This window comes from Pimephales promelas, chromosome 6 (assembly GCF_988280905.1).
Source record: "Pimephales promelas chromosome 6, fPimPro1.hap1.1, whole genome shotgun sequence".
Classification (NCBI taxonomy): Eukaryota; Metazoa; Chordata; class Actinopteri; order Cypriniformes; family Leuciscidae; genus Pimephales; species Pimephales promelas.
This window is the reverse complement of record NC_142774.1, coordinates 37,689,973-37,713,952: the sequence shown is the minus strand read 5'-3', so window position 1 is coordinate 37,713,952 and position 23,980 is coordinate 37,689,973. Positions and strand designations below refer to the sequence as shown.

General features: G+C 37.0%; 1 protein-coding gene across 1 annotated transcript in view; it reads right to left on the bottom strand.

Moving 5' to 3' along the window:
* Positions 1 to 3,296: 3,296 nt before the first annotated feature.
* klf7a (Kruppel like factor 7a) overlaps positions 3,297 to 23,980 on the bottom strand; it is a 52,193-nt gene continuing 31,509 nt past the window's right edge. The window contains exons 2-4 of the mRNA XM_039648367.2: positions 18,490 to 19,111; positions 13,351 to 13,474; positions 3,297 to 9,211 (exon numbers count right to left, since the gene is read on the bottom strand). Of these exons, the coding sequence (XP_039504301.2) occupies positions 9,160 to 9,211; positions 13,351 to 13,474; positions 18,490 to 19,111 (798 nt within the window). The 3' untranslated portion in view covers positions 3,297 to 9,159. The remainder of the gene's footprint in view (positions 9,212 to 13,350; positions 13,475 to 18,489; positions 19,112 to 23,980) is intronic.

Below are 23,980 nucleotides of genomic sequence, written 5' to 3'. Positions count from 1 at the left end.
CTCCAGTGTTTTATCAGCGCATCCCCCAGTAAAGCCCCAGAGCTCTCCTGTCATTTTCTCCTCTTACACATCCTCCAACCCCCTCTCCCCCTGCTTCTAGGAAATATTTCTCCCGGGACTGTCTTTGTTAAGGCAAATAGGCAAAACCCAAGCCAAAAGCAGAATGTGAGCGCTTCCATCCATTCGTATACAGGCTCTGTTCCTGGTTCTGAGGCCAGGAGCTGACTAAGCCAAGACAATGCTGAGTAAATCTTTTACATCCAACCTGCTGCTATTTGAAAACAAGAAGATTATTATTCATTTTGCTCTGGTTATACATAAACATATATTTTATATGCAATTGTCATGCACTTTAAAAAAATAATTGTGATTTTAACGGTAAAAGACCGTTAAATTTTTGAAAGTGGAAAAGAACTCATTGTATAATTTACAGTGAAAAACTGTAAATTGATAGATATGCCCACAGTTCCATGTGTGACACTTCACATTTGATGTATTTTTGTTGAATTAACTTTGGTTCCTCATAGTTGTACATTCGGGTTTTATGTTACATTTAATGTTGTTAAATTAATTTAATTTCATGTGTTACCATGATGATGTTAAAGGGGTCATGAACTGGCTTTTTGAATTTTATTATATTGTTGTCTGAGGTCGACTTATGACATTCGCTTGGTTTTTGCATTCAAAAACTTCAAAATTAATAAGTAATAGGCTATTTTCTACCCTAGTTTTGAGCCTAGCTGAAAAACACTCGGTTTTTATGGGCGTCTCGCACTGAAGACTTGGAAGTAAACGCCCACTGCTGTGAGTGGATAACAGTTTTGCATATTATAATGAGTTTCAACTCACCCGTCGATGCAATTGTTTTGAAAACGTCCAATGTTGTAAAAGGGTAACCGGAATGATTCGCCCATACATGTTCGACCCAGAGTCCGTGTGTTTCACAATTCCAGATCCAATATAGACGGCACAGCACCGTTTTTTGATTGGTCATGTAACTCGCATCACATGCTGTTATGATTGTTGGTCGTCAGTGTATTACAATGGTACAAAACAAAAAGATTAGTAAATCAAAATTTTATCAGAAAATGAACTACGATTTATTATATAAAACCATTAATGTTCCTACCGCATTTTTAATGGTAAAGTTCTGGCTACCACAGCTGCCGGTTTTTACAGTAAAAACTACGGTTTAATTTTTTACAGTGTGAAAATAAACCACAGTTCCCCATCAAAGTCTCATTACCATAATTTATTATGCATATATTTTATGCAACATGCAGCGACTTCTCTTCTCTGATGATGCGTTTACTGGCGTAAGGGCGGGACAACCTGTCACTCACATGAGATCGACCAATAGCAAACCACAACCGCCCAATCAATTCCTAATAGACAAATTCAATCAAGACCTACATTTTTTTTCTTGTTCGAGAAGTTTGTTTTGTTTTCTCCGATATAAATCACACTAAAGAAGGAAAGACCACATCCTTTAAATCTTTCCTTTCTCAGTTTATTTATTATAATGAGAATGCACTATGGTAATGAGAACTGGGGTTTCAAATGTGCTTAATGAATCGAATGCTGTAATGGTTCTCCTAACATATAGTCTTAATGTTCACAAAGCAAAATACAATTTATTATTTTCTTTCTCTTGATTTTGGGGTGAAATATGACCTGGACGTGATCTTTGTGTAATTCACCCATGGCTTTAAGTGAAAGGAATGTCATATTCAGAGATTTTTCTGTATTGCAAATGGATTCCCAGTCCCCAAAGCACTCCAGACATGAACCATCATGTCAGTATAATTGTAAAATGATAGGCAATAAGTCAGACAGATACAAGTGAATGAATCGTAAGATGAGGGTGCCCGTTTCAATTATGTACATTAGTTATAGATGAGGAACCTTTTGGGAATAACCCATACCGAATACATTTGCAGAATTAATACACTGTGCAAGGCCATTTTCTTGTACGTAATTGCACCCTAATTATCCATTAGTTATTGAATTACCCCTTTATCTGTTTGTCATGGGCAAAGGCTTAATAAATGGAAGCGAAATCATCAACTTGGTTATCAACGCTCTAATTTTGCAACACAGAGAGAGAGAGAGAGAGAGATGGAGAGAGACTACACTACAGTAACAGAAACAGATGGAGACAGATGGGGAGAGATAGTGAGGCATAGATGGAGAGACAGAGAAAAAGAGACATACATATATTCATGAGCATCTTCGGGTTGTAATTAAGAATCAAATAGCTACAAGGAAGCCATTAGTTTAGTAAGTGTAAGAGACTGCGCAAGTAACTCAAAAGATTTTTGCTTTTCTCCCTCTTTGCTGATGTTCAACAATCTGGGAAATTATTTTGCAGATGATTTCAACTATGAATGTTTTCATCATTTATGTTGTAGTGTGAATTGTGGATGTGGATTGAGTCGAAATCCAGAGAACAGAAATTGGAAAATAGGCTTGGATAGGGTGATTATATTAATTAAGCACATTTTAAACCCCAGTTATATATGTATATATATATATATATATATATATATATATACACAAACAGCGTTGGCATTGGTTTACGTACTTGATCAAATCGAAAAATAACGTCATAAAGTATATACATGAAAAATACATTTACAACATTAGTACATATACATTGTTCAGGTCCAAAATGTTTGTACGCGTTTGTCGTAGACACACAATAGCATAACTAAGTGGCTTTAAAGCCAGCGCTGGCATTTAATAAAACCAAAACATTACGTCTAGAATTATACATGCAAATACATTTAAAATGATTAAGTCTCAGCCTACTTACAGGTTGTGGCCCAACAACTGCTGCCTCTGGTTTTAAAGTTGTAACTGCTTCATGTTTTTTCAGTTTCTTGTTGAATCCGGCATTGAACTCGTGGAGATTCTGGAAGCTGTCTTCCGTAAAATGCGCAGCACACGATAGTTATTTTCAGGAACATAATCAAACATAAATAGTATCTATTGTTGACGAACTACAACGTCCGAGGGAAGCCTGAACACAGAAGACCTGACAGCTGGCTGAACAAAACACACACTCGACGAGCCGCAGAAATATGGCGATGCCCTTTTTTGCTTAGGCATTAAACTTCCTGATTTTTAAAAGATATCTCTGCTTACATTGAACTTTCAGATACTTTCAGAAATTGCAGATACTATTCATGCACCAACAGCAACATTACACACTATTTAAAATGAAAAATGCGAAATCGCAATTAAATCCCCCCCCCCCAAAAAAAATAAATAAATAAATAACCCAGACAATATCATTAAGATTCTACCATTTATTACACATAATGACATTCTTAAATAAAAATGCTTCACTTAACAGTTCTTGCATAGATATATTACAATACCAATTTAAAAAAGAATTATGAAACAAACCAGTAACAAAAATAAACTCTTTTCCTTTTTCCTTAATAAAGAACATTGTCATACTAACATCATATAATACAAATAATATATGCAAACACTTTTTACAGCAAATAAAACAAAAATTAAAAATAAAAAACAGCATAAAATAGGAGCAAATAGGAAAGCATGAAATGCCTGCAAAAAGCAGAGGGATCGGAACGGGTTTAATTTACAGCGGGAAGTGTGGAAAAAAAGCCTTTAACCGGAAAACTACACTACGAGTGCAACAAACATCGGAAATCACTCTATTAGCTTCATACCATTCATTTGGAAGCTTTTAGCACAGCGTTTTGAGCAATAGAAGGGTACAAAAAAGAAAATGAGCGAATGGAGACCAGCTGCTAACATGAATGTACAGACAATCCAAAAACAATGTACAGACTAATCATATAGTTCACGAGATATGAAATCAAATGCATTCAAACTCCTAATTTAGTGTTCCCTGCATGTGTAGTAGTGTCTCGTGCCAGAACTTTAGAATGTAAAGTTTACATTGTAGAATGTAAAAATGTACCTGTAAGTGTGCATCGGTAATAAATAATTGCATTATCCCACAGCAAAAAGGTCAGTGTGCGATTTAAAAGCTGCTTAAGTGGGTAACATACAAGGTTTATACACACTTGAGAAAAGATGGTGCACATAAAACAAGCCCCAAAAAAGCAGACAACAAGCTTCTCCGCGGGTCTTCTCGGGACCATTAAGACAAACTCATTAGCTAGTTTTTGCCAAGGTAACATCGCTAATTGGTCCTGCTGGAGGGTGTTAAAGAAGGATTTTAAGGGAAAGGTGCACTTAAAGTCAACAAATGGTCCGAAGTCCACAAGGAACACCACTAGTAAACATCATATGTCATGATTCACTGAATGCAGTAACTTGACAAGCTCAATGCGAAGTTTAGCACAAGACTTGTGACAGAACACTGTTTCTATCCATTAGCCGGTATCATGGTACACTGTGAATCCTCACAAAACCTGAAAAGAAATGCCCAGGTCATATTACACCCACAAATTAAGGTGATTTAACATTGTGACATTTTCATGATAATTAAACACATTATATCCAACTTCCCATGAACAAAATGATTAAAATCAGCATGACAACATGTCAAATAACTAATATTATTTAGGGAAAATAAACTGGAAAAGTTTGGATTAAGAAATACTGTAAAACAAAAATATTTTCATGATTTGTTATCACAACATTTTTAGTTTTGTCAAATCGACTTAATTTATGTAGTTCAGATAACATAATATTTTGAGTTTCTGATGCTTAAATCAATCTCCTTCGTTGTATTAACTCAATTTTTCCAGTTCAATGAACTTAAACTTTTAAGGCAACCAGGTTACTTCATTTTTTTAAGTTAAACCAACTATATTTGTTTTACCAGCCTGCATTTATTTGAACAAAAATACTTAATATTGTGAAATATTATTACAATTTAAATTATTTTCATTTTAGAATGATTTCTGAAGGTCACGTGACACTGAAGACTGCTAAAAATTCAGCTTTGTCATTACAGGAATAAATTACATTTAAAATATATTAAAATATAACATTGTTTTTTTTAATAATTAAAATTAATAATTAAAATGATGAATTATGATAGTTAAAAAAATAAAAAAATAAAAAAAACGGAACTTTTGTCAAGTAATGTATCACAATGGAGTGATTATGTCTCACAAATCTGATTTATTTTGGTTTTTGAGGTGAAATATGATCCAACCATGTTCTTGACAGGTTTTGTGATATTCACGTTCTCATATGCATTAATCCTTCTTGCCAAAAACTCCCTTTGAAAAATGTTTCGAAACAATGATTTACTTCCTAGTTTGCATAGCCCATACTCATGAATTTTCTGAAATACAAATTTAGAAGATAAATCGTAACATTCAGATTGTGGTCTCAAACCCTCTCTGAAAAGCAAGAGCCTTGCACTAGATTGTAGTCAGAAGCCCGTCCTGTGCGACGGTCTCTCGAGGGCTTTGGATGCGAGCGGCTCAGCTCTGGAATCCAGTGACCTTGTGTCTTTGTTATTTTTCATGGAGCTAATGTGGCCGGGGAGGGAGGTAAGCTGACACCCGGCTACATGGTGAAATTGACTGTGTCGGACGGCTACGATAAGATCTCCCGGTCAGCACAAGTGTGGCGTGTGACCCCCAGTTCGGTTCTACTCCGTTCCGCCCCATTGAGGGGGCAGCCAGTGCTGGGAGAGCCCAATTCCTCTCTCATTACCCATACTGCCGTTCTGTCACACATGCCTCCCTGTTGGTCTGTGTTAGACAAGTGAGTGAGAGGAAAGAACTGACGGCTTGAACAAGACATGGATATCCTTGTCCATCACTTATTTTGGAGTGAAATTAAACGGATATTTCTATTTTTATATTTCTATCTAAAATCACAATGATTCTGTTTAGGGTTTAGAAATCTTGGAATGAGCCAAATATGAGCATCTTGATGTTTATATACAGTATGCAATAGTTAAAAATAAATAAAATCTAGGTTTGTTGCGCTCATTTTATACATCTCCACATCTGGGCCTCTGAGTTTGATCATACAAATGTGGTTTACACCACTGGGGAAAAAGGGATAGTTCGCACAAAAGTGGAAAATCATTCACTCAACCTCATGTCGGGTCCAAACCTGTATGACTTTCTTTTAGCAGAATGTTAAATATTAATTATTAATGTCAATTATGCTGCTCCAAAAAACAACAAAAAAAAGACCAAAGGGAGTCAGTAACGGAGCCCTGCACATGGAAAAAATGCATTCTGTCATGACAACTCTTGGGAGATTGGTATGGTAATAGTGATTGGTATAGTAATGGATATGGCAATGTTAATGTATTTGGTCTTGGTGGAATAGATCTGCTACACTTCTTGCAGCAAGCACAGATACTTGCTACTGCCAATACATTCATATACACCAAGCACGATAACTATAAAGATAACTATAAAGACATAATTCTAAAAATCGTTCTTCATATTAAAGAATAACAGAGTTCACACCACAGCTATAACGATAAAGATATGAGGAATGATATCGTTGGGATCACGTTCAGAGCGATTTTTTTTCCAGCTGTCCAACGATAAAACACTGACAACCAATCAGAATCCATTCTAATTTAAAGGTCTCGGACATTTAAAATGGCAGATGGCATTGCAGTGAAGTTAATCCTGGGAATAAACTGAGAAGTATTCACAATGAGATATTATGTAGTTTAGCATAGTGTTACAAAATTACCTCAGGTACGCTATCCAGCGCTAGTTGACAACATTGCTGAAGTTGCAGTGAAAAAGGCGTTGTATACATAAAAGTGTTGACTAGGTGATGTTTTTATCCCATCATTGACTTCGTCAGCTAAATCCAGAGATATTACACTAGACTTGCTAGATTCACTGTTTAGATGCGCTCCCAACTCCTCTCGTCTTTTAAGGATATCGTGTACCCAAAAACGCCTGTTTTTCTTTTGATATTTGTTTGTAACGTAAAGCAAAAACAGCAGTCATCCATTTTCGCTACTTTGAAACCGCAGCGCGTACTTAGAATAAAAAGACTGTTATCAGTCGCTGGTGTGGACGCATATATAGTTATCTTTATCGTTATCTTTATAATTATCGTGGTTGGTGTGAACGGGCCTATAGAGTGCCGAAGTTATGACGTCACTTTGAAGGACAATTCGGAAGTTAGCGGCGCATGGGTTCTGTCGATCGAAAAGCTATGCATTTTCCCCACAGACTTTTGGAAAATCGCAAAAAATAAGATCTGTTGTGACCCTTACACGTTTTGTCTATCAAGATAATCTTTACAAGTTATATATTTTGAAGCCTATATAAAGATTAAAAAATCACAAGCAGACACAATAAAGTCTGTTTTAGACATTGAAGTCTTGAAATATAGTCACATTGACAATTTTTATGGTGCTTTGTGTTAAGCTTGACAGCTCCCCATTCATGTTTTTTACTGTAGGAAAAAAAAGAGTGCTATGGATATTCTTCAAAACGTCTTTTCCGTTCCATTGAAGAAAGAAAGTCATACAGGTTTGGAAAGACATGAGGGTGAGATAGATGTTTCACTATTCATCAACAAGCCTTTAAGCATGAGCCACAGTGGGATCTATCTTCAGCAGATCAGGCCTTTCAGTGGTCTGAACAATTGCGTAAGTGCAGGGCCATCCACAATCAAACAGCTTTACATTCAGGAACACTTTCCATCCCACACTTGATTGTACGTTGTAATTTAAACTATACGTTTTTTTCACACTGTACAGACAGACATTTTTACCAGGAACGCAAGGCAGACAGATATGTAATGTAAGAAAAAAACATCACAAAGTTTAAACATGAAGATGTCACCTGCAGGACCAGCGAAACACACAACATACATGTTTCTTATGATGCTTCTATCTGACCAAACTAAAATAATTGATTGGAAATGTCTGTCCAGACTGTTTTGTGGGATGCATTTACAAAAACCGAAACTTTGTGATTGCAAATCTCTGCCTTGAATGATGGAAGTCATTATTATGTTGTGAAGTCCGCAGATAAACCATGGTGCTTTTCTCATTTCATGCTAGTCCAAGAAATCCCAAAGGAACCCAAGTTTATGGGATGTTTCACGGGTCATAAATAATGTTGAGGAATGCTCAAAACGTGTGCAACAACAACATTGATCTTTTTTCGCCACTAAAAGTTTGTCTATAGAAATCAAGTCCACCTCAGATGGGGTCTGTGCCAGTGCAGAATCCACTATTCTTGTGCATATGGCAGTTTTTTTTTTTTTGGTCCATTTTTATTTATTTTTAATTTTATATTTTGTACACATCCACAGGAGAAAAGCAAAAAAAAAAGAAGTCTTCTGAATTATATAACATAGTCATCATCATTCAAAAAGATCTCTTCCTTATTTTTTTTTCTTTTATAAAAAGTCTCAAAGTGTCGCTGCGCAGCTGTTGGTTGGCAGGAAGGGACGTGAAAGAGAGAGATTTGTCTGTCTATGAAGAAGGTAAGAGAGTTTCCTCCACTGCCCCCAGTCAGATTCAGATTCACATTTGAGCGATGGCTGATTCCACTTGGCCGCCTCTCACCTTTGAAATCCAGATTTCTTCAGATGGACGTTCCACTTTAGATCTTGGCGGGATCAAAGCAGAAAGATAATCCTTGCTCAAAATGGGAGAAAAAAAATCCATCTCTTTGGATTGACGTCCTATCACTATGATATTCTCCAAAGGTTCTCCGGGAGAGGCATTCAGGACACGTCCCGCCCGGTGCACTAAATCAAATCAGGTGCAATGGTAGCTTTTGTCCGTTTGTGACAATATGCTTTTAAGTAACATTGACTAAAACATTAAATGGATCTCGGAGACGAAGGAACGCAATAATAGTAGTAACTAAATCGAGTCATTGATGTTTTGATTATTTCGCAAATACCTACTTTTCTTTCTTTGAGTGACATAAGCTGTTGTACCAACTGCTCGGACCTGTAGACTTTCAGAAGTGAATCGCATCTCGCCGACCAAAACTCAAGAGCTGGTCTAATCAATCGATTGTGGCCCTCTATCGGTCCCTCACGGGAGGGCGGGGCTCTGTCTGGTGGGATGAGCGAACGGCTTGAGTGGTATCCGGCTCCTGCCCATAATCCCTCTCTTTCTCTCCCTCTACCTTCTCTCGGTCTATTCCTTCACCTCGCCATTTTGCCACCTCCGCCTCTTCCTCCTCCTCCTCAGATGTGCCTCTTCATGTGCAGTGCCAAGTGATCGGATCGAGAGAAACACCTAAAGGAGAAAAAAAAAAACTATTAAGAAACCTGTGTGACGTGAAATCTGATCTATCAATATTCCATTTGGCCCGAAACACAATGTGGGCTTGATTGTATTGGCGCCATCTCAATATTATCTGCGGGCACATATAAAACAGATGGGGGAGAAAAGCAAGAACTTTTTTGTCCCTTAGTATAGTTTTTTTATTTTTTTTTATAGGGCTGTCAAACGATTAATCGCGATTAATCGCATCCAAATATATAAAGTATTTCTAATATGTATAAATGTTGTCTACATAATATATCACTTAGATGTTCTAAGCATGCACCTTAAAAGCATGGCTTAATTCAGTGTTATATTGTTTGCGTGAAATGTACTAAAAAAAGATTATCGCAAAGTTACTTCAACTGGCCAAGTTACAGTTACTTATTTTCTTTGTAAATTTTACTTCACTTAAATAAGTAGATTTTACTTAAAGGTTAATTGCACAACATTTCATGTTAAAAATAGTCGTTTTTCTAACCCATACATGCTTAAACAATTGCCTGATGGACTGAATGAGCCCTTCTCTGATTACTGCGATTGCCTCTATAATCTGTACAGTAAAATAGATAAGAGGGATTTGGGACGGAGTTTGAGACTGGATGTGACGTAATGCGCGTTAACGCTCACCTGGCTATGTCTGGCAGGTTTGTGTATTCACCGCCATTCTCCGTATCAGAGAAGACAACTCGAGCGACAAAACTTTAGTCAACTCTCCACAAAAGTAGAAGATGGATTTAAAGAGACCGGCTTGTAGTTCATTCCAAACCCCAACGCAAACTCCAAGTAAGACAAAGAAAATAAACTTTTGTCTAGTGCCAAGCGTCGGAATAAGACGAGAGTCAACATCAGGAAGCTTTCAACAAATGGAGAGATCTCCGGTCTCCTCTTGGGCTCAAACGGGATCCTATACAAAGTTTTATTGTTCATGAACGTGTTTTTATAATGATACAATCATAAGTGGATACAGTAAACACATAAAACAGTTCAACATGAAGATCGATGGAAACAAAAGCCGACGTTTTCTACTACCCCCGTTTTCCCCATAAGCGTGTAATTTACTCAAATGCCTTTCCTTTCATATATTTAAAATGACTTGCTGATTAATACCTTTATTACCTCTGAAGACATTATGACTGTAACAAAAGATTTGTGCGGCTGATGCTCCTTTGGTTTTGCAAACGTGCGTGTGGTCCATGAGCATGCACACCTCTGGCTGCAGTTTTGCTTGTCGCCAGAGGGGGCGTAGTTCTGCAAAAACTCAGAGACTTGCGCAATGCACCTTTAATTCAATATCAGAAATGAATTATTATGTTGCAAGTTTTTGCACGCAGATGTAAAGTTTACTTGTTTTTTTTTCAGTGTAGGCAATTGCCAGGGTGTTTTGGGTTGTTTCTAGGATGTTGTTAAGTTGATTTCAGTGTTGTTAGGCAATTGCTATATGCAACGGTGAATCTAGATAAACTTGACTAGCTGATTGTTGGAGCATCTTGACCCATCCCTAAGACATATGCTTTCATGCTAAGTCTCACCTGTCCTGGAACGAGCAAAGGGAGGAACACGAATTGGGAAATCAATGGGTGTGTTTTTGGCAGGGTCGGACAGATGGCAGATCAAGCCACTGCCAGGAGGCACCAAACCAGCTGGTGTACCTCTACCCTCTCCCTCTCACACCCCCACCCCACTGTCCTGACAGGGGGTCCGGACACAGTCGGGACGGATTAAGAAGAGGCCTGAGGGCCACGGCTACAGGTCTAGCGTCTCGCTATACTGTATTTACTGTTCAGACAAAACGGGGAGCTCCTCCACATGCTGCTCTCCACTGTTCCCGTCAACTCCATCTTTATAATGGTAATCCGGGGCTCCCTTGACAACAGCAGAATGGATTCCCCGAGGTGTACGAGCAGCCAGGATGACAAGAGAGGGCGGAGCTGAGCTCAAAGTGAGATACGCAAGTCTAACAAGCATGAAGAACCTATTTATACATCAAAGCGAAGACGAGTTAAGATTCACTTCAGAGGTGGAAGCTCTTGGTCAATACCAGGAGGCAAATGTCTCGCAGGCACTGCACCCAAATTGAAAATGTTCTGAAAGAAAGCACAGAACTACGTACTTAGCTTTGTACTCAAATGGAAATGCACACTTGATGTTTTATGAACTAAATGTCCCTTCTATGTAAAGTATGTTGGAACATTTATAGTGTACCAGCATGCATTTGCAATAAAATATCCCAAATCATTTTTGTAGCAAAATATTGAAATATTGCTGTTCATGACTACATTTACGAGTTAAGATTTTTAAAAATTTTATATATACTTACTTTTTTATTACTTTTTAGAAGAGTCAAGATAAAATAGATAGATAGAATGATAGATAGAACGATAGATAGATAGCCACGCTGCGTATAAAATGAATCTTTGACTGTTTAAACCAACTTCTTTACTTCAAATAAACCGGTTTAAAGTTAGGGTAGGCAATTTTCGGGAAGGCTAGCATTAGCAAGCTAGCTTTGAAAGCATAAGATCCCACCCTCCCTCTTTTTTGTCTCCAAAGCCACGCCTCCTTCAAAACACATGGCGCAGCAAAGCGTCACTAGAGACGGTGTTAAACTACCTCATGTCTCACAGCACATAACATTACAATAATAATTACAAAAAGTTTGTCAAGACCAAATTTTATATACACTTTTTATTACTTTTTAGAAGAGTCAAGAGAAAATGGATAGATAGAACGATAGATAGATAGCCACGCTGCGTATAAAATGAATCTGTGACTGTTTAAACCAGTTTGTTTACTTGACCATTCAAATGAACCGGTTTAAAGTTAGGGTAGGCAATTTTCGGGAAGGCTAGCATTAGCAAGCTAGCTTTGAAAGCATAAGATCCCTTTCATCTCCAAAGCTACGCCTCCTTCAAAACACATGGCGCAGCAAAGCGTCACGAGAGACGGTGTTAAACTACCTCATGTCTCACAGCACATAACATTACAATAATAATGAACATTAACAAACTTAAAGAGCACTGAAGTGTACCACGTGACTGCTGCAGATTAATTTCGGTGTTGATAGTGTTGCCATTGAAATGCATAAACTGGAGTCACGAACAGCTCAGAGTATAATGTCACGGGTTTTTATCGCTTCCAAATTACTGTAGTTATGGCGAGAATGCAGCATAATATGGTTGTTTTGGATCAGGAGGAACTGTTAAGTTTGCGGTGTGACTGACGTCTGTCTAACTCTGCATGAAACGCACTGATGACGTGTGATGTCTATGCGAGCAGGTGTGTGGAGGTACAGTATGAAAATACATGTTAACAGGCAGGTAAAATATTGCATCATTGCATTCGGAACGTTTTATGGCCCTACGCCTTCCACAGACTATATATATATATATATATATATTAATAGGATGAAATGGACTTCCCAATGCTACATAATAATTAAAGATAGAAAACATTTTAGGAGTGTTTGTAGCTTGGCAGTTACACTACAAGTTTTAAAGTAGCTTCTGTTACTCACATGTTGAGAATGTAGTTGGGAAACTCTATTTGTCACTCACTATGTTCAATTTCTGAGATCTGGTGAACATAGAGAAACCTTTGTCTGAATAGCAGATGTTTTTTAATCATAAAGCTGAATCTACCAGCACAGGTGACAGGTGGAGCATCTCTAGATAGATATTTGAAAATGAAAGTATTTCAGACTATTCATCACATTTGTATACCCAGGACACCTGTGTTAGATGTACAAAAAAAGCTGACCAAGGTTTCTCAAAAGTGCTAGAAACTAAATTAGGCTTAGAAAGAATTAAACGAGGCTAATTCTTTTTATTGTTAAAATGACAAAATTATATTTTATACTTGAATGTATTTATTTTTATGTGTATTTCATTACGATTAAAAATTGTTTTATTTAATTATTTAATTATTTTATTTAATAAATTGGATTTATATATACATATAGGTGCTGGTTACCATTAAATTGTCTATTTTAGACAGTATTAATAATGAAATTGCAGAAATGAAAATAATATAAAAATGAAAAGGTACAAAATAGAAAAAATGATAAAAATAATATCGCTGCTTGACATGTCAACTAACAACGTAAGTCTCACCTGTCGCAGTGATTGCACTTGAAAGGCTTGGCGCCGGTGTGTTTGCGGTAGTGCCTCGTCAACTCGTCGCTTCTCGCGAACCGCCATTCACAGCCTTCCCATGAGCACTTGTACGGCTTCTCCCCTGGTACGGACACACAAACAGATGCACACACACCGGATTAAAAATGCACTTTCTTCCTCAAGGGGCCTTGAATTCAACGACTCGGTCCAGCCAGCCGTCTAATTCATTTGTTTTAAGTTGATTAGCCTATCGAAAGAGTGTTGACACAATTGGAGTTTATGAAATACATGATCGTCATTATGGCGCACAGCTGTCGGGGCAAATGAACTCGCACTCGATGAGTTTCCAATGGGATCTTTGCCGCGTTTAACAGATGTGAGAGACTGCGTTCCCGATTTTGATGTTGTGTGTTTTTCGTTGTGGATGGCAGCCGCCTTGCAGGAGCGCTGAGGATCGTATGGTGTCTCGAAGCTTGTTCATTAGCGCTGCTGAACGGAACGTATGAAATGGGGGGCAGGCAGAGTTTATTTGGATCTCTGGGAGAGGTGTTAATTGGAGTAGTAATGATGGGTAATGGGGAGGAACCTCATATTTACTGTCAACCAGCTGGCCCTGTCTCCACTGTTTGCCATATTCACAAATCTTCTGAAACAAGACTGTGGATTCATATCAATGGCTTGACAAGGAAATGAGTCAGATGTTCATGCAAAGAGAGCTCATAAATGTAACAAGTCATTAAATCAGAATTAACTAAAACATTAAATCTAAATTGATTCTACTTACTATCTTAATAGAAAACCGAAATGAAATAAAAAAGCAAACATCTTTCAATGAATATGTATTTACAAATGATTTATTCATTTTAAATACATTTACTTGATGTATTTAAAAGCCCATTTATCTATTTATTTATTATAAAAGCCTATTTGTTTATTTTAAAAGTTTTTTTTTTATTTGGTGTGCACACGTGTCTTTTATTATTAAAATTTAGGGCTGTCAGACGATTAATCGCGATTAATCGCATCTAAAATAAAGGTTTGTGTTTACATAATATATGTGGGTGCACTGTGTATAATTATTTTATATATATAAATACACACACATGCTTGTATATATTTAAGAAATATTTTCATGTATATACTGTATATAGATTTATATATAATTTATATTGTATTTCAATATTTTATTATTTTCTTAAATATACATGCATGTGTGTTTTTATATATATACAAAATAATTATACACAGTGCACCCACATATATTATGTAAACGCAAACTTTTATTTTGGATGCGATTAATCGCGATTAATTGTTTGACAGCCCTATTAAAATTACAAAATATTATTTTTTATATTTAGTAATGGAAGCTATATGCATACATACACACATTTTAAAAGCCTATGTATTTATTTATTTTCAAATCAGTCACAATTTTTTTGCAAGCAGCTGTCCTTTATGAATTCAAGCGAATAACTCTACCTGATCATTTGAGAGAACTGTCTAAAATTCTGGCATTGACTGTTCAATTATCACATGGATGAAAAATATTTTTTCCACCACTCCATTCATTGACTTAAATTTTCATTTAACAAACTGTTTTACATGCTACTATGCAAGTGAAAACAGCTCTGAATGCCATTTCGACTTGTTTTCATTGCATCGAGAACCCTCCATGACGGTCACACTTTCATTCTGAGCTGTAAAAACAACAAGTTATATTTAGATCGGAATTCGAGCACTAAATTGAAAACCCTCTCACACACATTTACGAGCTAGCCACATTAAGCAGGACAGGTTTAGACCTGCGCTCGCAACGACCGCAACACCAGCCAATTAGAAGTCAGGGAGGCATGGATGCTGGAGTTTGTCGCCTAGCAACCGGTCAGGAGCGTAACGTAGGAGGCAGCAGTGGAGCCGGCTCGATCTGGCATCGTCTGTGCCACCAGCCAATTACGGCTCATACTGGCAGGGGAGCAAGCAGTTGCCTGGCAACCGGAGTGTTACATGATACATGTATGTAGAAGAGGATATAGGTGCGTATGTGCGAGTGGAAGTTCACGGACGAGGCTGAAACCAGCGCCGAGACCCGAGAATCGTTCCCAATTATAGAGTCCCATTCGGAGACACACCAGTTGCCTGGCAACTCCCCACCCCTATCTGTGTGTGTCACCCCCACCTTTCCTCTCTCTCTCTGAGCACCCTTACAGGTGCCGGAGTCTAGCTTAATTACATTTTCCAAGTTAAACTGGAGACAGAAAGACTCATTATGATCTGTGGAGTTCACTTTGGCACTGAGCACAAAGCCTGCATTTTCAATGCTCTTCCAACTTTTTCCCGACTTTGTTATAATGGAACGCAGAGCAAGAGAGAAAGTGGAAACGAGTGCTGCCACGTTCCTCTCTTCACCTCTCTGTGTCTCCCTGAAAAGCCGGTCTTATCTAGTTCCCAAACGCCTTTTATAAAACGCTCCAGAGGGCAATGTCATTTCAATTCACGCCGCCTTCGTTTCTCTACAAATCTCAATCACTGAAATTGTCCAAGTAATAACGCCTCCAAAATAGGATTTGGCTAATTGCAAAGGAGTTGACAAATTGTTTTGGCATCAGATTTTAACACAGCTCATGCACTTCATTGTCTTTTTTGGACAAACGCAATGCAGAAAGTGCTGAAAAAGATTACAGCTAATAAATAATGCAATTTTAGTTAAAGACTAGTTCATTCACTAGACATTTTTGGCTGAACTAGCCCAGTGAAGGGCAAGATTTTCAGAGAATAGTTGCTTAAAGCTACTGTATGACTTCAGAAACTTGGAAAGTTTCACACGTCATATGAAATACTTTTATGGTGCCTTTTTTGGTCCTTGACAAGGCGTCCTGGTATTCTTGTGCATTCTTTACTGTCAGTCTTCATGTCATAATGTGTACGTCTAAAATACTTTCTAATACATCAGAAGGGAGCCATTAACACGTGGCATGTTCTGGTTTCAAGACTTAGGGATTTGCCCTGGTGTGTTAACAGGCGCGCAGCAGACGTAGGGAAATATACAGGCGAGTACGTCTCATTCCACCCGGTCCATCCATCATGAGGCAGTTATTCACTCTGCGGACAGCTTTGGGACAGCAGTCTGAGTGCTTTTGGATTGAGATCGAAGAGACAGAGAATTATGGCCGTTTCCTGCACCATTCGAATCTGCTGAGGAAGTACTGTCGCAACCTTGAGAAAATATTTGCAGCCGAGGGGGCTGGACAGGCACGCTGCCATGGCGACGACGAAGCACCATTAATTACATCAGCTTGTCGCTTATTGTGTAAAACAAGATTGATTGCGCAAAATATGAAAATTAATGATAAATGAGGTGGAACTGACTGAATATATCTAAATATATAGCATTCCACTGCTGTAAGAGCAGGCTAAATGTTTATTTAAGACTGTAAAACTTATTTAAATTAACTATATGAAACAAATGAGGCCAGGGTGTTGCTATGTGGTTGTTGCTATGGAATGATGTGTCTTGGGTCCCTCCCTTAAGTCTACCTCCTTAGCATAACCATAATTATAATACAATATAATTCATCATAATTATAATAGAAATATATTATTGCTAGAATGAATGATTTAATGACTCTTAAATACAGTCACTTGTATTGTCCCTGAATTAATCTGTTTCAAAACAAATCAGTTCAAACAATGATGATTCCAATGACTCACTCATAAATACAGGGTTTCTGAACAAATCGGTTTAATGAATGATTCAATGACTCACTCATTAATACAGTGTTTCTGAACAAATCGGTTTAATGAATGATTCAATGACTCACTCATAAATACAGGGTTTCTGAACAAATCGGTTTAATGAATGATTCAATGACTCACTCATTAATACAGTGTTTCTGAACAAATCAGTTTAATGAATGATTCAATGACTCACTCATAAATACAGGGTTTCTGAACAAATCGGTTTAATGAATGATTCAATGACTCACTCATTAATACAGTGTTTATGAACAAATCAGATTAATGAATGATTCAATGACTCACTCATAAATACAGGGTTTCTGAACAAATCGGATTAATGAATGATTCAATCACTCACTCATAAATACAGTGTTTCTGAACAAATCGGTTGAATGAATGACTCAATTAATCACTCATAAATACAGTGTTTCTCAACAAATCGGTTGAATGAATGATTCAATGACTCACTCATTAATACAGTGTTTCTCAACAAATCGGTTTATCGAATGATTCAATGACTCGCTCATAAATACAGTGTTTCTGAACAAATCGGTTTAAAGAATGATTCAATGACTCACTCATTAACACAGTGTTTCTGAACAAATTGATTTAACGAATGATTCAATGACTCACTCATAAATACAGTGTTTCTGAACAAATCGGTTGAATGAACCATTCAATGACTCGCTTATAAATACAGTGTTACTCAACAAATCGGTTTAACGAATGATTCAATGAATCACTCATAAATATAGTGTTTCTGAAAAAATCGGTTTAACAAATGATTCAATGACTCACTTATAAATACAGTGCTTCTGAGCAAATCGGTTAACGAATGATTCAATGACTCACTCATAAATACAGTGTTTCTGAACAAATCGGTTGAATGAATGATTCAATGACTCTTTCATATTCACAAGTGGTCGGAAACGAGGGAGGTATAATCACAGAAGCGCGCACCTCAGGTCAGGTGAATGGACTGTTGGATTAAAATAATCACAATAATTAAAATCATCAAAATAATTAAAATATCACACTTACAGTTTTTATAGCTCCTAACTTAATAAAACAGGCTGTGACTGAGGTACATCCATACGGCCAAGTTGGAAACATTTACAATAAACACACACCTTTTTAGCTATTGTCCCGTGACAGTGATTATCCCGTCGCCTGCTAACGTTGGCACACGTGCCTGCATGCCGACCCTCGATATATACACAAACTTGTATCATTCATGAATGAATCAGTGTTTTTGAACGAGTCAGTTGAGTGAATGATTCACTGACTGTTCAAAGACAACCACTCGTCACCAACTTCAGTATAAAGAGTCACTGCAAAAACGAGAAATTAGAAAACAGAATAATCACTGCAAATAGATCCTACTTATATGTACACGCTTACCTGTATGTGTCCTCTGATGTGCCTTCAGATGTGAACTCTTGGTGTAGACTTTCCGACACCCGTTAAACTGGCAGCGATGGACCCTCTTCTTGTTCTCTGCCATCTCGCCAGCTCCCACGGTGAAGGTGCCACCCTGTTCGCCATCGCTCTGCGCGCCACTGCTGCCGTGCTGGGGAGAAAGCGGCACCGGGTGAGCCGTCACGAGCTTGGCAGAGCTCAAGCCCACCTTTCGGGCCACTAGCTTGAGCGTGAGAGTCCCGTCGGGCGAGGCACTAAGTGTGTGGGTGGGTTTGACTAAGTGACGGCCCAGCTCTGGGGATGAGGGAGGCGTTAGGGAGGTTACAGCGTTCAGCTGGGCTGCGTTGACCCCTAAGGTGATGTCTGGGGAGGTCACAGGAGAGGAAAGGGAGGAGATGGTTTCTTTGCGTGGAGTGAGGTGAGGAGGAGGAGGAGGAGGAGGACTAGGCGGGTTGTTAAGGCTAGGAAGGAGGGGGTCTAACAGGTCTTCATCACCGTCTTCCTTCATGAAGGTGGGGGTGAGGAGGCCATCCAGTTCTTCGTCGAAAAGGTCAGACAGTCGTTTGGGTTCTGTCTGCAGATAGCGCTCCAACTCCAAGCACGTCTGTGGAAAGAGATTTAGGCATTTTATCGACCTGAACACTTTAAATGATTTTTCATTCTTGTGCACAGAATCAGACCCACACGTCATGATAGCATGAAATCAGCATGTGCTTTAGTTAGGATTACAGAAATTATAAAATACACACAATGGATCAACTGCTCTTGCATAAATCGTCACAAAATTCAACCACTTTTCTCAAAAAAACCCATTTGTTTACATAAATCATTTGTAAAAGCTTTAGATTACATAAGAATGTATGCTAATTAGGCCTTTTCGCTCATTGTTTATCTTGATCTTCCTGAGATACATACAAATGCAATTGCTACATGACACCAGATAGTCCAATTCTTCTTTTTTACGCTTTGTTTAAGCAAGTAAATGAAAGATAAAATCATTCAGGTTAATCTACCTCATTAGCGCAGCATGTAATGTAATGCGATTTTCGTTTTTACTTTCAGACTCTGACTAACCCCTTTCTGGACCGTTAACTGGGCACTGAGACTGCTACTGCATATCATTTGCTTCAGCAGGTCTTCAGGAATAGATGGTTACACTGTGATTGATTACACAGGCTAGACTGGAGCTGAAGAAACAGACCTGGCCTGAATTGCTTGTTAGAGCGCTTTATGTGGAGCAAAATGGCTCTTCAAACAGAAGGAGAGAGAAAGAGAGGGCGAGAGAAAGAGCCATCAGACTTGGATTCTTTCATTTTGGAAGGGTTTTATACTTCAGACTAAAGAATTGCGCGCAAAAAAGCAACGTCAACACAATATGATTCAAAGGCAACTTACAAGCCACTACAACTCCCTTCAAAGGGCCATTCTGTGTCACGGACAACGTTTTTTTTTTTCTACATTTTGAAATAACACAAATATGATATGACAATTTACCTATCGGGTAAAGCCCACGTCAGACATCATCAGAGTCTTTTATGACTGTATGATATATATTTAGCATTTGATTCACATTTCATTGCCTATTCAGCATTACATTTATGTATGTTTTAAAGGTATCATAGCAAACAATGTTGGAATCTGGAAAATGGTCATACAATACTTAATAATAATAATAAAAAAGTACAAATGATTTAAATCTGACCAACCAACTAACAAAAATAATACATAAATTCATATATTAATGTGAATATTAGAAATAATAAAGTTTGAAGCAGGAAAATTATCATGCAATCCTAAATTAAAAAGAAATTAAACTTACTATAATTATAAATAAATTAATAAATTATATATATATATATATATATATATATATATATATATATATATATATATATATATACTTTTTTCGTGAATATTAGAAATAACAATGTTGGAGGCTGGGAAATGGTGATGCAATACTAAGTTACAATAATAATAATAATAATAATTTGTAAATAAATAAATTAATAGTTTTGTCATTAACAGTCATGAAACACTTAATTTAAAAGCAAATCTTACTAATGATTTAATTCCAACAAACAAATATACAAACAAACACACATATTTTTTGAATACGCTGAACTAAAGTTTTGTAAAAAAAAAAAAAAAAAAAAAAAAGACTAATAATTCCAAACAAACAAATGAATAAATTAATTGTGAATTTTAGAAATGAAGTTGGAGTCTGGGAAATAGTGATGCAAGTCAATAATAGTCATAATTTGTAAATAAATAAAAAACAAATAAATACATATTTCTTTGAATATTGGAAATAATAAAATGCTACAAAGAGCATAATATAAATATAATATTTAATATAAGAAATACATATAAGAAATATAACATTTCTCCTTTAAAATACTTTTTTTGCATAGCTATTTGAGAAGGAGCAAAAGTGTCAAGCTTTTATTTTCTAAAATATTTCTCATAACATGACCCAAACCTTTTACAAAATGATAAAGAACAGTAACCTATCATCTCAGACAAACTGGCCTCCAGCTATAAATGTCTCGCTTGAATCCAAACATGACGGTGGCTCAGCGCAGCCTCTGTTGCTAGGCGATATTGTTTGCTTGTCATTTCACGAAAGGAGCGTCTGCCGCTTTTTTCCCCCCTCAGCGTTAAAAGCATTTTAATGTCTGCGCCGAACTCCGAGGTTTCAGAAGTCAGGTAAACAGAGCATAGCTGAACTGACATTACCCGAGACCGAGACGTCACCCGGAATATCTAAACACGACAGAAACCGCTATAGTTAGAAGACACAGATCTTCACATAAACATCTCAGAGTAATCTGCTAAAAGGAATCATTTCACTCAAAACAAATATTTGCATTTCTATAAATCTGCTGTTTTCTCCTCGACAAAAACACAGGGTTTCTTGCTGCGCCCTGAACTGATGGGTAATGAGTCACTTAAAGGGATAGTTCACCTTGAAATTAATTTTTGGTATGTTTTATCTTACCTCAAGGGCATCCAAGATGTAGGTGTCTTTGTTTTCGCAGTAGTTTCAATTTTGATATTTTTAGGTCAAACCGTTCTTGTCTGTCAGCCATATAATGGAGGTCTATGGTCACCACCTCAAAGAGCATGCACAGAGAAGTCCAAATTAAACATGATTTAATGACTCATAAATGTAAGTACACATTGATGGCCTAAGACACAAAACGAGCGGTTTGTGTGAGAAAACGAACAGTATTTATATCGTTTTTACCTCTTGTAACCACAGCCACGTCCAAGTGATCCAAGTGGTTACAAGAGGTAAAAAATGATATAAATACTGTTCGTTTTCTCACACAAACTGCTCGTTTCGTGTCTTAGGCCATCAATGTGTACTTACATTTATGAGTCATGTTTAATTTGGACTTCTCTATGCATGATCTTTGAGGTGGTGACCATAGACCTCCATTATATGACCGATAGGTAAGCTAAAACATCCCAAAAATGAATTTCAAAGAGAACTATCCCTTTAAATGAAGCAGTGAAGATATCCTCTCCGTTCAGTGAAAGCGCTGATGGGTGCGTGCATCTCTGTGCATGTTTCCAAGATCAACCAATGACATTTAAAAGCCTGAACTCAGCAGGCCGGCAGCGGTCCGCTCTGTACGGGCCCTTTGGAAGCACGCCGACACGGGAGGGATTGATTTTCTAATGTGCTGTAGGGCTCTGGTGGTCTGGCGTGTCATGCCTGCACGCTGTAGAACCGTCACACGTATGACAGGAACACGGGCACGCTGGGTTCGAGGGGAGTTCGCCTGAGAAAGGCCAGACGTGTCGTGTGCATGTGTGTGTCAGGGAAAAATTGCCAGGAACATTTTGAAGGTGAGGCGTTTGGGAGTCGAGGAGAGCACGTTTTTTTTTTTCTTCTTCTTATCGCTCTTTGGCTTTTCTCCGTCTCGCCACTCTTCTCCTCGCCCCTCCTCCCGCAGGCCCTGAGGAAGTGACATTCAGGGGATATTGTTACTTAAAATGGCAGCAAATTCAATGCGTCCAGTGCCGTCTGGGTCGCTTTGGGCCGTGTGATTTAGCAGTGCGGCAGACTGGGTGCCAATCGACGCCGTAAAAGCTACCGGGCGGATTTGCGAATCTCAGACAATTTGGATGTGTAATCAAAACTGATTGCAACTGGACACCCCAGTTTTGCCATAAAATAGGCAATAAAAAGGCAGAGCGTCGCTCAGTTGGATAACAGATGGCTTGCATTTCGTGTTGTAGTCCCTGTGTGGGTCCACATATGATCTGTGAGAGCCTGTGACATAAAGCAACCCTCAAGTCCCAAGTCAAGTTCGGTCGTCGAGTTCACGGACGTTTCATTGCAGTCAGAATGCCAAGCTATTTGATATTCATCAAGCTGATATGAATGAATAAGTATGGACTGATAGAGTGCCAGCCATAGTTTTCATCTACACAAAACAATTCAATAAAACACCATTACATAACTTCCTAAAAACAATAAATTGGATGAGATTCATTCAAAGCAGATATTGGTCATTTATACAGTCAACAGTTATTAGTTAGATACATTTTTTTGTTGATTATTATAGGGCTGTCAAACGATTAATCGTGATTAATCGCATCCAAAATAAAAGTTTGTGTTTACATAATATATAGGGGTGCACTGTGTATAATTATTTTATATACATATAAATACACACACATGCTTGTATATATTTAAGAAATATTTTCATGTATATACTGTATATAGATTTATATATAATTTATATTATATATAAATATAAATACTTTATATATATAAATAATATATTTTTTTTAAATATACATGCATGTGTGTGTATTTATATATATACAAAATAATTATACACAGTGCACCCCTATATATTATGTAAACACAAACTTTTATTTTGGATGCGATTAATCGCGATTAATCGTTTGACAGTCCTATATTATAAGTATTATTAATCTATTAATAATAATAATAATATAATACAAATATTATGAATATAAAATAATATTAGTAGTAGTAGATTCATATAATAATAAATAACAATAATACTTATTATTATTGTAAATAATATTATAATGAATAGAATTAATAAATGTTAGTAGTATATTATTCACATAATAATAATAATAATAGTTATTTATTATTATGTGAATTGTGAATAATATACTACTAACATTATTAATTCTATTCATAATAATATTATTTATAATACATATTATTATTGTAAATAATAATACTATTAGTAGTATATTATTCACATAATAATAATTATTAAAAAAATAAAAAAATATAATTAATAAAATAACAATAACAACAATTATACATATTTTTTATGATTATTAACAAGGTCTACTACTACTAATTATAATAATAATAAGGGGATATTTTTTATTATAAATTAAAAAAGAAAATGCTACAAAAGTTACAAAACAAATAACTCACAGCCTAATATTCATTCTTACTAAAAACAAAAAA